We start from the raw sequence: 17,275 nt of genomic DNA on the forward strand, positions 1-17,275 counted from the left end.
AAAGAAGAAAAAGACTTACGCCGGGGAGCAGCACAGACTCCCTAACTACTCCCTACATATACAGTTCCATACATATACAGTATGTAAGGAATCTCCCTCTATCATTACTGACACACACACACCAGCCTGGAAATAAACATGGAATGTGGTGGTCAGGCTGATTAAATCACTGACCGTTGGTCCTCTACAATCAGAGTCACCTGACTGATGATTGGTCACTAAGAGAGAAACAACATCACGGTACGCCTGGCCTTAGTCATTACCACACACACACACACACACACACACACACACACACACACACACACACACACACACACACACACACACACACACACACACACACACACACACACACACACACACACACACACACACACACACACACACACACACACACACACACACACACACTCCTGTCTGTATTCTGTCTCTAAATGTTGTCTATCACTAGCAGCACCATATCACCAAGTAACATTCTCCAAATGTACTTGGAGAAACAAGGTGTTTATGATACACACACATGTATTTAATCAAGGATCTCTGTAACATCCCTACGGCATGATGCTGCCACCACCATGCTTCATCGTAGGGATGGTATTGGCCTAGTGATGAGGGGTGCCTGGTTTCCTCCAGACGTGATGCTTGGCATTCAGGCCAAAGAGTTCAATCGTGAGTTTCATCAGACCAGAGAATCTTGTTTCTCGTGGTCTGAGAGTCCTTTAGGTGCCATTTAGCAAACTCCAAGCGGGCTGTCGTGTGCCTCTTACTGAGTGGCTTCCATCTGGCCACTCTACCATAAAGGCCTGATTGGTAGAGTGCTACAGAGATGGTTGTTCTGGAAGGTTCTCGCATCGCCACAAAGGAACTCTGGACCTCTGTCAGAGTAACCATCGGGTTCTTGGTCACCTCCCTGAGCAAGGCCCTTTTCCCCCGATTGCTAAGTTTGGCCGGGCGGTCGGCTCTAGGAAGAGTCTTGGTGGTTCCAAACTTCTTCCATTTAAGAACGATGGAGGCCACTGTGTTCTTGGGAACCTTCAATGTTGCAGAAATGTTTTGGTACCCTTCCTCAAATCTGTGCCTCGACACAATCCTGAACTCTACGGACAATTCCTTTGACCTCATGGCTTGGTTTTTGCTCTGACATGCACTGTCAACTGTGGGACCTTATATAGACAGGTGTGTGCCTTTCCATATCATGTCCAATCAATTGAATTTACCGCAGGTGGACTCCAATCAAGTTGTAGAAACATCTCAAGGATGATCAATGGAAACAGGAAGCACCTGAGTTCAATTTCTAGTGTCATAGCAACGGGTCTGAAAACGTTATGTAAATAAAAAGATACACAGAGTCAAAACAGGAGCAGTGACCTCACAGTCAAACACCTGGTTCATCTCCTAACTGGTTGGATTGTGTGTGTGTGTGTGTGTGTGTGTGTGTGTGTGTGTGTGTGTGTGTGTGTGTGTGTGTGTGTGTGTGTGTGTGTGTGTGTGTGTGTGTGTGTGTGTGTGTGTGTGTGTGTGTGTGTGTGTGTGTGTGTGTGTGTGTGTGTGTGTGTGTGTGTGTGGTTGGATAGTCGGATAGTGTGTGTGTGTGGTTGGATAGTGTGTGTGTGTTGGTTAAGGGTTTGTAAGTAAGCATTTCACTGTAAAGTCTACACCTGTTGTATTCAATGCACGTGACAAATAAACTTTGATTTGATTATTACTTTGATGGAAAAACGAGTTTTGCTTCTTAGCGCACGTCGTTAAAATTTACATAGATATTCCTTAATTCGCTCGATAACGTTATGGAAAAAGGGTTTCATGGAGAAACGTGGCAATCTTGCTATGAAAAAATGTTTGGGGGCTAGTTTTCAGGCCTTGTGTGGGCAGGTTTTCAGGCCTTGTGTGGGCAGGTTTTCAGGCCTTGTGTGGGCAGGTTTTCAGGCCTTGTGTGGGCAGGTTTTCAGGCCTTGTGTGCATGTTTTCAGAGGTAATTGGGCTAGAAATGTTAGCTGTACCTGGCAACACTGAGCATGACAGTAAACCCAGGGAGTTCTTTCAGAACAGAGCAGAATGCTTCAGGAAACAGTGCTTTGACAGTGGAAAAGTTAGTCAGCTAGCAAGGCATTGTTGTCATTTTATAACATGTGATGATCAGCAGAAATAAGCGATAACTATCCCTCATAGTAGTAGATGTGTTTCGCATTCAAACAATCCCCCTTGTACACAGCTAATAGCTAGCTAGCTAAAGTTAGCCAAAGCAAGCTAGCTAACTACTGATAGTGCAACCCTTAGTAACAGTACATGATCAGCTCTACTGTACATCTTACTGTAGAAATGATTGGAGAATACAAGTATATAGGTTGGAACTATTGCAGGTTAAAATACAATTTAAAAATGTTATTCTGAACTGGGATAAACTGATTGAAGCCAGATGCTTTTGAGGTAAACACACACACACACACACACACACACACACACACACACACACACACACACACACACACACACACACACACACACACACACACACACACACACACACACACAGTTCTGGGTTGTTCATCTACAACAGGAAGTGGTCTCCTGCCTGACTGAGAAAGCCAGTAGATGTTCTGGTCCAGTTTGACACCACATACCTATGAGTCAGGGTTCTCAACTCTGACATACTTTCTTCTTTTTTTAACAAGTACAGGGTTGCACTGTCAAAAACGGAGCCCAGAATAGACCTGCTTGTTGAAGCTTCAACCAGCCACACACCTCTCATATGAGCTTTGTGTTTCTTTTCTGCTCTACATCTGTGTGATGTGATCAATCCGTTTATTCCAGTTCCGAATGAAAAATTATTTATTATATTTTAACAGCAACAGTTCCAACCTAGACAGTGTTTTTAATAGGGGAAAAAATAAACATGAATGGCTATTTATATTTAATTGAATTGTTATTTGTCTTTATTGCATTTGTTTTAGGCTGGCATAAGGGCAATGAAATGTACCGATATGTACGTATAGTTGCATGTTTTCATAAGTTTGGGTCCCAGGAAAATACCGGTCTCAGGCTGAAAAAGTTCTGGCGATCTACTGGGAATGCAGGCAAGCTTGAGGCTTCACATTCAGCCCCGTTACACCTCTTTTACATTAACATCATAAGGGTCGGTAATGTTCTCAGAATTCCCTGTATTTCCGGAAATTCCAGTTAGAATATTCCCAGAATCAGGAGGGAATATGCAAGAAATCTTTGATTTCTAGAAAAAAACAGGGAATTTTGGAAAAGCTAATTTTGCAACCCTACAAACTCTCCATTTCTAAGCTGTCGACCGTCTCGATACTGTAGTGACTGACAGCTGAAAGTTTGTTTTGGAAGAGGAGCGATCGTAATGCTAATGCTAATGCTAATGCCTGCTACTATACAACACACACACACACACAACTCTAACACCCTTTCTCTCTTTCTCCTTTTCACTTCTTCTCTGTCACTCTCTTTCCGGGCTGCTACACCTTATACCTCACAAATGAAAGAACAGAGAGGAGATTAAAGAAAGACGAGGGGAAAACAGTAGAGTTTACCATGCAGCATCTCTCTCTCTTTCTCCCTATGACCCCCCCCCTCTCTCTCTCTCCTTTTGTGTCTGTCAAATCATCAAAGACGATTCTTACCTTTCAAGCAGAGCATGCTGGCATCCTTCTCAGCAGGAGAGAGTGTGAGTCTATCTTAACTATCCCCAACAAAGAACAAGTCTTCACTCACTGCACAGGTTTAAACACTGACACACCCACTCTCTCTCGAAACACTCCCACTCTCTCTCAAAACACTCCCACTCTCTCTCGAAACACTCCCACTCTCTCTCTCAAAACACTCCCACTCTCTCTCGAAACACTCCCTCCACTCTCTCAAAACACTCCCACTCTCTCTCTCAAAACACTCCCACTCTCTCTCAAAACACTCCCACTCTCTCAAAACACTCCCACTCTCTCTCAAAACACTCCCACTCTCTCTCAAAACACGCCCACTCTCTCTCTCAAAACACTCCCACTCTCTCGCTCTCAAAACACTCCCACTCTCTCTCTCAAAACACTCCCACTCTCTCTCTCTCAAAACACTCCCACTCTCTCTCTCAAAACACTCCCACTCTCTCTCTCTCAAAACACTCCCACTCTCTCTCTCAAAACACTCCCACTCTCTCTCTCAAAACACTCCCACTCTCTCTCTCTCAAAACACTCCCACTCTCTCTCTCTCAAAACACTCCCACTCTCTCTCTCTCAAAACACTCCCACTCTCTCTCTCAAAACACTCCCACTCTCTCTCTCAAAACACTCCCACTCTCTCTCTAAAAACACTCCCACTCTCTCTCTCGAAACACTCCCTCCACTCTCTCGAAACACTCCCTACACTCTCTCGAAACACTCCCAATCTCTCTCTCTCGAAACACTCCCACTCTCTCTCTCAAAACACTCCCACTCTCTCTCTCAAAACACTCCCAATCTCTCTCTCAAAACACTCCCACTCTCTCTCAAAACACTCCAACTCTCTCAAAACACACTCCCACACTCCAACCTTTTCTCTCTCTTCCTCACTCTCTCCCACTCCCACTCATACACCCTCTCTCTCTCCCTGTTGTCCTTTAATCCTAACTCCTCTCTAAAGCTCTAGGGGCTAGATTCTATCAGATGCTCTCTAGCCTACACTCACGTAGTGGTTGTTTTAGTGGATGTGGAAATGCCTTAGAGCTGTCAAATCCGTAAGCGGCTCCCGGCATTACGCCTAAAGCGGATATTGGCTGCACGGAGTCCCATTAGACGCCTAAGGTTGATGTCCGCGTCCCCCACTGAAATCGAAATGGCGTAATACAAAAATCCCCATAGAAAACCGTTCTGTTTAAAGCTAGAAATATCTGTGTTTTTTTGTTTGTTGTTGCATTGGATGCGTCTCAATCCACAGCATCTGCTGATGTCGCACTTCCTCATCTGTGGTGAAAGGTGACAGAGCCAGAGCGATGTTAGTCAGACCATGAGACGTCCCCGAAAATCGCTCTTCAAACCAAATCGTCTGTAGGGTCCGCAAGGTGATGGCCTACAAACTAGTATGACCCCCTCTATGGCCAACAAACTAGTATGACCCCCTCTATGGTTTACAAACTAATATGACCCCCTCTATGGCCAACAAACTAGTATGACCCCCTCTATGGTTTACAAACTAATATGACCCCCTCTATGGTTTATAAACTAGTATGACCCCCTCTATGGTTTACAAACTATTATGACCCCCTCTATGGCCAACAAACTAGTATGACCCCCTCTATGGCCAACAAACTAGTATGACCCCCTCTATGGTTTACAAACTATTATGACCCCCTCTATGGTTTACAAACTAGTATGACCCCCTCTATGGCCACAAACTAGTATGACCCCCTCTATGGTTTACAAACTATTATGACCCCCTCTATGGTTTACAAACTAATATGACCCCCTCTATGGCCACAAACTAGTATGACCCCCTCTATGGTTTACAAACTAGTATGACCCCCTCTATGGCCACAAACTAGTATGACCCCCTCTATGGTTTACAAACTAGTATGACCCCCTCTATGGCCACAAACTAGTATGACCCCCTCTATGGTTTACAAACTATTATGACCCCCTCTATGGCCACAAACTATTATAACCCCCTCTATGGTTTACAAACTAGTATGACCCCCTCTATGGCCACAAACTATTATAACCCCCTCTATGGTTTACAAACTAGTATGACCCCCTCTATGGCCACAAACTAGTATGACCCCCTCTATGGTTTACAAACTATTATGACCCCCTCTATGGCCACAAACTAGTATGACCCCCTCTATAGCCACAAACTATTATGACCCCCTCTATGGTTTACAAACTATTATGACCCCCTCTATGGTTTACAAACTAGTATGACCCCCTCTATGGCCACAAACTAGTATGACCCCCTCTATGGCCACAAACTATTATGACCCCCTCTATGGTTTACAAACTAGTATGACCCCCTCTATGGTTTACAAACTATTATGACCCCCTCTATGGTTTACAAACTAGTATGACCCCCTCTATGGATTATAAACTATTATGACCCCCTCTATGGTTTACAAACTAGTATGACCCCCTCTATGGCCACAAACTAGTATGACCCCCTCTATGGCCACAAACTATTATGACCCCCTCTATGGTTTACAAACTAATATGACCCCCTCTATGGCCACAAACTATTATGACCCCCTCTATGGTTTACAAACTATTATGACCCCCTCTATGGCCACAAACTATTATGACCCCCTCTATGGTTTATAAACTAATATGACCCCCTCTATGGTTTACAAACTATTATGACCCCCTCTATGGTTTACAAACTAGTATGACCCCCTCTATGGCCACAAACTATTATGACCCCCTCTATGGTTTACAAACTATTATAACCCCCTCTATGGTTTACAAACTAGTATGACCCCCTCTATGGTTTACAAACTATTATGACCCCCTTTATGGTTTACAAACTAGTATGACCCCCTCTATGGTTTACAAACTATTATGACCCCCTCTATGGTTTACAAACTAGTATGACCCCCTCTATGGTTTACAAACTAGTATGACCCCCTCTATGGCCACAAACTAGTATGACCCCCTCTATGGTTTACAAACTAGTATGACCCCCTCTATGGCCACAAACTAGTATGACCCCCTCTATGGTTTACAAACTAGTATGACCCCCTCTATGGCCACAAACTATTATGACCCCCTCTATGGTTTACAAACTAGTATGACCCCCTCTATGGTTTACAAACTATTATGACCCCCTCTATGGTTTATAAACTATTATGACCCCCTCTATGGCCACAAACTATTATGACCCCCTCTATGGTTTACAAACTAGTATGACCCCCTCTATGGTTTACAAACTAGTATTTCCCCCTCTATGGTTTACAAACTAGTATGACCCCCTCTATGGTTTACAAACTATTATGACCCCCTCTATGGTTTACAAACTATTATGACCCCCTCTATGGTTTACAAACTAATATGACCCCCTCTATGGTTTACAAACTATTATGAACCCCTCTATGATTTACAAACTAATATGACCCCCTCTATGGTTTACAAACTAGTATGACCCCCTTTATGGTTTACAAACTAGTATGACCCCCTCTATGGCCACAAACTAGTATGACCCCCTCTATGGTTTACAAACTAGTATGACCCCCTCTATGGCCACAAACTATTATGACCCCCTCTATGGTTTACAAACTAGTATGACCCCCTCTATGGCCACAAACTAGTATGACCCCCTCTATGGTTTACAAACTAGTATGACCCCCTCTATGGCCACAAACTAGTATGACCCCCTCTATGGTTTACAAACTAGTATGACCCCCTCTATGGTTTGCAAACTATTATGAACCCCTCTATGGTTTACAAACTAATATGACCCCCTCTATGGCCATAAACTATTATCACCCCCTCTATGGCCACAAACTAATATGACCCCCTCTATGGTTTACAAACTATTATGACCCCCCTCTATGGTTTACAAACTAATATGACCCCCTCTATGGCCACAAACTATTATTACCCCCTCTATGGTTTACAAACTAATATGACCCCCTCTTTGGCCACAAACTATTATCACCCCCTCTATGGCCACAAACTAATATGCCCCCCTCTATGGTTTACAAACTATTATGACCCCCTCTATGGTTTACAAACTAATATGACCCCCTCTATGGCCACAAACTAGTATGACCCCCTCTATGGTTTACAAACTATTATGACCCCCTCTATGGCAACAAACTAGTATGACCCCCTCTATGGTTTACAAACTATTATGACCCCCTCTATGGTTTACAAACTAGTATGACCCCCTCTATGGTTTACAAACTAGTATGACCCCCTCTATGGTTTACAAACTAGTATGACCCCCTCTATGGTTTACAAACTAGTATGACCCCCTCTATGGTTTACAAACCAGTATGACCCCCTCTATGGTTTACAAACTATTATGACCCCCTATATGGTTTACAAACTATTATGACCCCCTGTATGAAGTGATGAGACTCTCCCTAACATGTCAGTAGGACACCAGCAGGCTTCAGAGACTGAAGAGTCTGAAGTGGTCAGTCTCTTATGGGTTAAGAGAAATCCCATGTAGCCTTTTCTACAAATTTGAAAACACTGAAATGTGAGATGTAATCTACACCTCGAATTAGGCTGATCCAAATCCTCATTATGTCCTTTAGTATTTTTCCATTTGAGTGTCTTTTCTATATAACCTAAACTTCCTCATTCTGAACTTGTAACGCGAGTGGGACTGGTGTGGCTTTGTGGCTTCGTGACAACGACCACATGAGCAGCCATACCTATTTGACAGCTCTAACGCAGTTAGACCTCCAACACCGCCAAAACACCAGCTATGTGGGTGTCAGTTATCGCAGGTTAACGCTTGATCTGATTGAATCTTAACCCTACACATATGTACACACACATATAAACTGTGAGTGTAGAAAATACGTTACCACTGGGAGAAAATCTAATATTTTTATTGTAACAAATAATAAGAAGCCATCATATCACAACCGAGAGTACAAACACACAGGTTGGCTACACCTCTGGGGGTGTATTCATTAGTACACACTGTAGCAAACCGTTTTGCAATGGAGTGAATATGTGTGTTTCCTATTGTACAAGTTCGGGTAGTCCTTCCCCGTTTCTTCCGTTTGCTTCTGTTTGGTTCCGTTTGATTCCATTTGGTTCTGTTTGGTTCCGTTTGGTTCCTTTTGGTTCTGTTTGATTCCGTTTGGTTCCATTTGGTTCCATTTGGTTCTGTTTGATTCCGTTTGGTTCCATTTGGTTCTGTTTGATTCCGTTTGGTTCTGTTTGATTCCAGTTGGTTCTGTTTGAATCCGTTTGGTTCCGTTTAATTCCATTTGGTTCTGTTTGATTCCGTTTGGTTCCATTTGGTTCTGTTTGATTCTGTTTGGTTCTGTTTGATTCCATTTGGTTCTGTTTGATTCCGTTTGGTTCCGTTTGATTCCATTTGGTTCTGTTTGATTCCGTTTGGTTCCGTTTGGTTCCATTTGGTTCTGTTTGATTCCGTTTGGTTCCGTTTGATTCCATTTGGTTCTGTTTGATTCCGTTTGGTTCCATTTGGTTCCATTTGATTCCGTTTGGCTCCTAGTGAATACTAGGGGGGCCTCATTTATCAATCATTTGTAGGCACAAATATGTGCGTAAACCACGCAGTGTGAGATTTATCAACATGAGCATATTTTTTTACGCACAGCCATGACCCTGCTTACGTACAGTGCCAAGTGGTTGAATAAGGGAACTGTTTGTCAAGTGTAGCGCTGTGAATAGGGAAAATATGTTGAAAATGTGTGAAATTGTGAGAGTAACGATTTAATTGTTTTTTAATTTCATTGTATTTCCATTGTGAATTAATGCCACATATCTTGACAGGCTAAATCATATAATTGGATCACACCAGAGCCTTTGTTACAATAATCATCCATGTCAAGTACAGGCATTTGATAAATGAGAGGTACGTGTGAAAGTGAAACCATTCTGTAAATAAAAGACTGAGATAATGGGAAATGGAATGAGAGATAGATAGATGCCATTGCTCTGTTTGAAGATTTGACGCACTGCATTTTGCAGAGAAGGGCGTTTTTTTTTTAGAAAGGTGGGAATGTTTTGGCAGAATGTACAGATTGACTCATCAGATATTTTTTCCCAAAAACCGATCTTATAGGATGTTTTTTGCAAGCATTTAATAAGACATACTTTAGATAGGAAAACATGCCATTCTTGTGTATCCACATCGCCATAAAAGCACCATCCCAAAAAACGAGTCCAACTATGTGAACTGCTGAATGTAGTAGCAAGGTGGCCAGGTGGAATGCGCCACTCCTTCATTCTGCACCTGTTTCTATAAAAAAACGTCCTCACAGCAGAAATGCAGCGTGTGCCAAATCTTCCAACAGAACAAGATCAGCCATCTCTCATTCATATGTCCCATTATCTCAGTCTGTTTCACACGTGTCTCTACTTTAATAAATGGTTGTACTCTATATGGATTATTGTCTTAACAAATGACTGATATAGCCTGTTAAAGATATGTGGTATTAATTCACAATGGAAACACAATAACATCAAAAACCCATATAATTTTGCTCACACAATTTCGCATTTTCAACATATATTCAGTGGTATGAAGTACTTAAGTAAAAAAAAGACTTAAAAGTACTTGAAAGTACAGTAAGTACAAATGACAGACACATCTTGTTGAATAGTTTTTACCCTAACTGTCACGCCCTGACCATAGTTTGCTTTGTATGTTTTATGTTTTGGTTGGTCAGGGTGTGATCTGAGTGGGCATTCTATGTTGTATGTCTGGTTTGTCTATTTCTATGTGTTTGGCCTGATATGGTTCTCAATCCAAGACAGGTGTTTTGCGTTGTCTCTGATTGGGAACCATATTTAGGTAGCCTGTTTTATGTATTGTGGGTTGTGGGTTATTGTCTATGTTATGTTGCATGTTTGCACAGTGTTTATATAGCGGTCACGTTCGTCTTATTCGTTTTTGTATAAGTGTTCTTCATTAAACTTAGAAGAATGTATTCAAACCACGCTGCGCTTTGGTCCGCTTCTTACGACGATCGTGACACTAACAGACCCACTCTGCTTAGAGAATATTTTACATTTGTCATTTAGCAGACTCTCTTATCCAGAGTGACTTACAGTTAGTGCATCTTAACCCTTATCTAGTCTTAACATTTTCTATACACCCATTGTCCTAAGGGTCAAAAAATGACCCGCCTTCACAAAACCCCTCAAATAAAGCAGCTTAATTTAATTTTAAGCACTAAATCTATTTTGCATGAAGAAACAACCTGTCATGTATCACAAACATAGCACTTGTATAGCCTAAAGTAGCAGAAATGTGCAGAAAGAAGATTTGAATGCATTTTATTGAAGGGAAACAATAACATAACTTTGTTGGCAACATAGTGATATATTCTTATATATACTGTACAATGAGGAATTCAACTACAAAATACTAGTCTTCTCCCATTTTGTTTTTTACCATTTCCCCCCACCAACAAGGTGTATAAACAACAACAATAAGATAATAGATACAAAACAAAAACGTGAAGAACATAAATCAATCAACCATAATTTGTCACACCCTGATCTGTTTCACATGTCCTTGTGCTTGTCTTCACCCCCCTCCAGGTGTCACCTATCTTCCCCATTATCCCCTGGGTATTTATACCTGTGTTTTCTATCTGTCTGTTGCCAGGTCGTCTTGTTTGCCAAGTAAACCAGCATTTTTCTCTCAGCTCCTGTTTTTTCCCAGTCTCTCCTTTTCTCATCCTCCTGGTTTTAACCCTTGCCTGTCCTGACTCTGAGCCTACCTGCCGCCCTGTACCGTTTTGGACTCTGCCCTGGCTATGAACTATTGCCTGTCCCCAACTTGCCTTTTCTCTATCGGGAGTACCAGGTAATAGTATCCACTGTGATTATTATTATTTGACCCTGCTGGTCATCTATGAACATTTGAACATCTTGGCCAGAGGAACTATGGCCCAGTGCCCATCGTGTATGGGGAACTCTCATACCCTGTGGGCCCTGGGCCTTCAGATAGCTGCTTTATGAGGAACTCTGACCCATGGCCCGTCAGGTATGAGGCACTCTGGGCCCAGGGCCCGTCAGATATGAGGAACTCTGGGCCCATGGCCCGTCAGGTATGAGGAACTCTGGGCCATGGCCCGTCAGGTGTGAGGAACTCTGGGCCCATGGCCCGTCAGGTGTGAGGAACTATGGCCCATGGCCCATCAGATGTGAGGAACTCTGGGCCCATGGCCCGTCAGGTATGAGGAACTCTGGCCCAGGGCCCGTCAGGTATGAGGAACTCTGGGCCCATGGCCCGTCAGGTATGAGGAACTCTGGGCCATGGCCCGTCAGGTGTGAGAAACTCTGGGCCCATGGCCCGTCAGGTGTGAGGAACTATGGCCCATGGCCCATCAGATGTGAGGAACTCTGGCCCAGTGCACATTGTATATGGGGTACTCTGGCCCAGTGCCTGTCGTGTATGGGGAACTCTAGCCCATGGCCCATCAGGTATAAGGAACTCTTGCCCATGGCCCATCAGGTATGGGGAACTCTGCCCCATCAGGCATGAGGAACTCTGGTCCATGGCCCGTCAAGTATGGGGAACTCTGGCCCAGGGCCCGTCAGGTATGAGGAACTCTGGCCCATGGCCCGTCAGGTATGAGGAACTCTGGCCCATGGCCCGTCAGGTATGAGGAACTCTGGCCCAGGGCCCGTCAGGTATGAGGAACTCTGGCCCAGGGCCCGTCAGGTATGAGGAACTCTGGCCCAGGGCCCGTCAGGTATGAGGAACTCTGGCCCAGGGCCCGTCAGGTATGGGGAACTCTGACTCAGGGTATGGGGAACTCTGATGCTTCAAAGCTAGAGCGGGAGGTGATCTGGGAACAAAGTGTCACAACAAACAGAATAGAATTTAAATAATGATAGTAAATAATAGTGCTTTGAAGGCAGCAATATTTTGTAACGTTCAGATAGTAGATTCAAATATGCCTCTGACAAAATAATAAGGAACCACATGCGTCTCTAGTCTATCTGTTACTGAACGTGGCCCTGTGACTTTGTGACCGGCTTTGTTTTGGAGGCTCAGCACTCTCCTACCACAGTTAGCAGTTACTGTATTATTAAACACGGACCCAGTGAGCATCGAGTACAACACCAGGTATTTCAAGTATTATTATGTGGATAATGCATTTTGAAACTTTTTAGAAGCATAGTTAAAAAAAAAAAAACGTTTTCCTGTTGTTTAGACTTGAGTAGAAATACATGTTATAGCAGTCAGGACATGAAGGTTCATAGCTACATGACATAGCCACACGACCCTCCCCAAAACAAAAGTTGTAATAACCCTCTCCCTCTTTTGAAACCCCACACCTTAGTACAGTAATTATTGACTTGACCCTTACAACAAATCTACTTGTTATAATGGAACTTTTACAATATGAATGTACAGTGCCTTTGGAAAAAATATTCAGACCCCTTGACTTTTTCCACATTTTGTTACGTTACAGCCTTATTCTAAAATGGATTTAAATAGATTTTTTTCTCTCAGCAACCTACACACAATACCCCAAAATGACATCACACTACACCATAATGACATCACAATACCCCATAATGACACCACAATACCCCATATTGACAAAGTGAAAACAGGTGTATATAAGGTTCCACAGTTGACAGTTCATGTCAGAGTAAAAACCAAGCCATGAGGTCGAAAGAATTGGCCGGCCGCAGTGCTCCGAGACAGGATTGTGTCGAGGCACAGATCTGGGGAATGATAACAAAAATGTATATATTCATATATTTTAATTTAAATTTAAATGGTTTTGTGCAGACAACAGAACCCATCATATCACAACCTGGAGTACAAACAAACAGTTTGGCTACAAACCAGACAAGTTCAGGTTAATCCCCTGTTTCTGCCATTTATTTCAGTTTGTTTTTCTAGAGGAAAGGAGGGAAAGGGAGAGGAGAAGAGGAGAGGGGAGGGGGAGAAAGGGAGAGGAGAGAGGGAGGAGAGGGGGGAGAAAGGGAGAGGAGAACATAGAAGAGGAGAGAGGGAGAGGAGAGGGGGGAGAAAGGGAGAGGAGAACATAGAAGAGGAGAGAGGGAGAGGAGAGGGGGGAGAAAGGGAGAGGAGAACAGAGAAGAGAAAGGGGAGGAGAGGTAAAGGGGGAGAAAGGGAGAGGAGAACAGAGAAGAGAAAGGGGAGGAGAGGTAAAGGGGGAGAAAGGGAGAGGAGAAGAGGGCAGTTAATTATCTTTCTCTGGTGTGGTTGAGTGCATGTTAGCATTACCTGGTTCAAGTAGTACAGAAGTGGCGTAGGAGAGGTGAGAATGAGAGGGGAGGAGATGGAGAGAGAGAAAAAGAGAAAGAATATTATTTAATCATCCACCACTTGAGGGCGCACTTCGCCCATTCAATCCTGCACAGACCGACAGGTTCAGCTGTTAACAACAGAGTCGCTTTGTTCGGAGGCGGTGCCCTTCACAGCCCTGTGGCATTGTAGCGCCGCCCATGACACCAGTTACAGTATCAAATACAGACCAGGACTGATTGGAACAGCCATCTCGGAAACACCCTTTAATTTGCGGTTCTTCTGTAAAACAGCATTTGACAGATTGATACATAGAAAAAATCGACATAACACAGCCTATTAATAAGACATGAAGATTCATACATGCTTATAACAAGTAGGCCTAATAGACCTACTAGGACTAGCCTACCTGTTAGCCTGGCATACCTCTTGGCCTAGCCTACCTGCTTGTTAGCCTACCTCTTGGCCTAGCCTACCTGCTTGTTAGCCTACCTGCTTGTTAGCCTACCTTTTGGCCTAACCTACCTGTTGGCCTAACCTACCTGCATGTTGGCCAAGTCTACCTGCTTGTTAGCCTAGCCTGCCTGTTAGCCTAGCCTACCTGCTTGTTAGCCTACTAGCTTGTTAGCCTAGCCTGCCTGTTAGCCTTGTCTACCTGCTTGTTAGCCTACCTGTTGGCCTAGTCTACCTGCTTGTTAGCCTAGCCAACAGCCTACCTGTTGGCCTAACATACCTGCTTGTTAGCCTAGCCAACAGCCTACCTGTTGGCCTAACATACCTGCTTGTTAGCCTAGCCAACAGCCTACCTGTTGGCCTAACATACCTGCTTGTTAGCCTAGCCAACAGCCTACCTGTTGGCCTAACATACCTGCTTGTTAGCCTAGCCAACAGCCTACCTGTTGGCCTAACCTACCTGCTTGTTAGCCTAGCCAACAGCCTACCTGTTACCCTAACCTACCTGCACGTTGGCCAAGTCTACCTGCTTGTTAGCCTACCTGTTGACCCTAACCTACCTGCACGTTGGCCAAGTCTACCTGCTTGTTAGCCTACCTGTTGACCCTAACCTACCTGCACGTTGGCCAAGTCTACCTGCTTGTTAGCCTAGCCTACCTGTTGGCTCAGACAGTGGCCGGATGGAGAATATCCACACATGGTCTTTAGTTTAAACCATTAACGTTAGTTTATTGCATTTTAGAGGTCTCATCAGATTCCATGATTATTGCCTATAATGGCCTTATAATATTGACTATCACTCAGGCAATATGGATTCTCTCTCTAAACAGTGTCACAAAGAATTTGCAGTTGACAATTGCATCAATTCATTTAGGCTCATATGTCCCCTTTTGCTTGTTGACATAGTTTCCATCTCTTACTAAGAAGTTGAGAGTTCCTGATCTGTGAATGCTTGTCTTTACTCGGTGTATTTACTCAGTCAAACCTATGACCGAGCAGCTGAAGGAAAATCAACAGAATTGTCTGTCACGTTCATGTGCTAGTCGAAAATAGAAAACTAGGAAATGTCCGACTTGTTAATAGGTTGAACGCGGCACGTGTATATGTACAACAGGTTAGCAGGTTGGACATTTCCGAGTTTCGTAGTTCCGACGAGGACGTGAACACGGCACGTATCCACACCCCTGTTACTTGATCTAATTTTCTGCTTGGAGGAAGTGGCCCCTTTCGCTCTTTACCGCGGGGATACAAAATAACTAACTAACTATTCTGTTGTGGGGAAATTTAGGCAACTGTCGTCCCAGAAGATTGAGAAATCGTTTCTGCGGAATAGCACGTTGTAACAACATAGTTGTAAGAAGATACGCCAGAGTGGCTCGTTTTGAGACGGAGTAGCCTAGCCTCGTCTGCTTTGTTTACACGGGGATTGTTTTGATGCGGGGTGTTTTCACGGGGACGTTTTTGCGTGGAAAACGACTATAAATCCTGCAACGATGGCAATGCAGGTAGGAGAGTTTCTTCAGCATGTCATGGTGCGCTTTATCGAATGGTAGACAACGCTAATATAGCTTTTTTTTTGTCATACAGAATATGCGCTATTGGGGGTTTTATTGAAGTGTAGTGTAGATTGCAGAGTAATACCTTTTATAACTAACAGAGAACATGTTTATAAACTGAACCAATGTCATACAAGAAATGGATTGATGCCATGTCCATAGACAGATTAAACAACACGTATGTATGTATGTATTTACGTGTTTATCTTTCAGTCTCTACTGTGAACTGCTTTTTGTAGGTTGTAGTCAACTGTTTTAGTGGGAGGCAGTGTGTGGGTGTTTGTGTTTGACACGACTCTCAGTGCCCTCAGGGATAACAACACTCAGACAGGATGTGTGTGTGTGTGTGTGTGTGTGTGTGTGTGTGTGTGTGTGTGTGTGGTGTGTGTGTGTGTGTGTGTGTGTGTGTGTGTGTGTGTGTGTGTGTACAGTACCATTCAGAGTGGTCCTGAGGTCATCACTGTGTCCTATGACTACGTCCTACAGTACCATTCAGAGTGGTCCTGAGGTCATCACTGTGTGTTTGCTCTGTTTCAGGCCCAGGTGATATATGACTTCAGTGCTGAACCAGGAAATAACGAGTTGACAGTCAGAGAAGGAGAGACCGTCACCGTCCTCAACCAGGTACACACAGGATCTGACTGGCTGGCCATAGTCACCTGAAGTACTACAGTGTTACATTTCAAGCTTTTCTGTCCAGGCTCTGATGAATAACTCTCATACCTCTTCACTCTCTTCCTCTCCCTCTCTCTCCCCCTTCTCTCTCTTTCTCTCCCTCTCTCTTCTCTCTCTTTCTCTCCCTCTCTCTCCCCCTTCTCTCTCCCCCTTCTCTCTCTACCTCTCCCTCTCTCCCTCTTCTCTCTCTCTCTCTTCCTCTCTCTCTCGCCCTTCCTCTCCCTCTCTCTTCTCTCTCTTCCTCTCTCTTCCTCTCCCTCTCTCCCCCTTCTCTCTCTCTCTTCCTCTCCCTCTCTCCCCCTTCTCTCTCTCTCTTCCTCTCCCTCTCTCCCCCTTCTCTCGCTCTCTTCCTCTCTCTCCCCCTTCTCTCTCTTCCTCTCTCCCTCTTCTCTCTCTCTCCTCCTCTTCTTTCTCTCTCTCCCTCTTCTCTCTCTCTCTCCCTCTTCTCTCTCTTCCTCTCCCTCTCTCTCCCCCTTCTCTTTTCTTCTCTCTCTTTCTCTCCCTCTCTCTGCCCTCCTCTCTCTTTGTAGAATGTTGGTGGAGGATGGATAGAGGCTCAGAACTCCAGAGGACAAAGTGGGCTGGTGCCGGAAGACTACTTACAGGTGAGTGTGTGTCTGTGTTCATTACGGATTACACACCATAACAGAATAATTCACTATGTATC

The 17,275-nt window shown here is 44.0% G+C and overlaps 1 protein-coding gene across 1 annotated transcript in view; it reads left to right on the forward strand.

The window, feature by feature from the left end:
* Positions 1–14,170: 14,170 nt before the first annotated feature.
* The window catches only part of snx9a (sorting nexin 9a), a 31,897-nt gene continuing 28,792 nt past the window's right edge, over positions 14,171–17,275 (forward strand). Inside the window, exons 1-3 of the mRNA XM_055865524.1 lie at positions 14,171–15,882; positions 16,471–16,557; positions 17,139–17,213. Of these exons, the coding sequence (XP_055721499.1) occupies positions 15,871–15,882; positions 16,471–16,557; positions 17,139–17,213 (174 nt within the window). The 5' untranslated portion in view covers positions 14,171–15,870. The remainder of the gene's footprint in view (positions 15,883–16,470; positions 16,558–17,138; positions 17,214–17,275) is intronic.

Source organism: Salvelinus fontinalis, chromosome 16 (genome assembly GCF_029448725.1).
Source record: "Salvelinus fontinalis isolate EN_2023a chromosome 16, ASM2944872v1, whole genome shotgun sequence".
NCBI lineage: Eukaryota > Metazoa > Chordata > Actinopteri > Salmoniformes > Salmonidae > Salvelinus > Salvelinus fontinalis.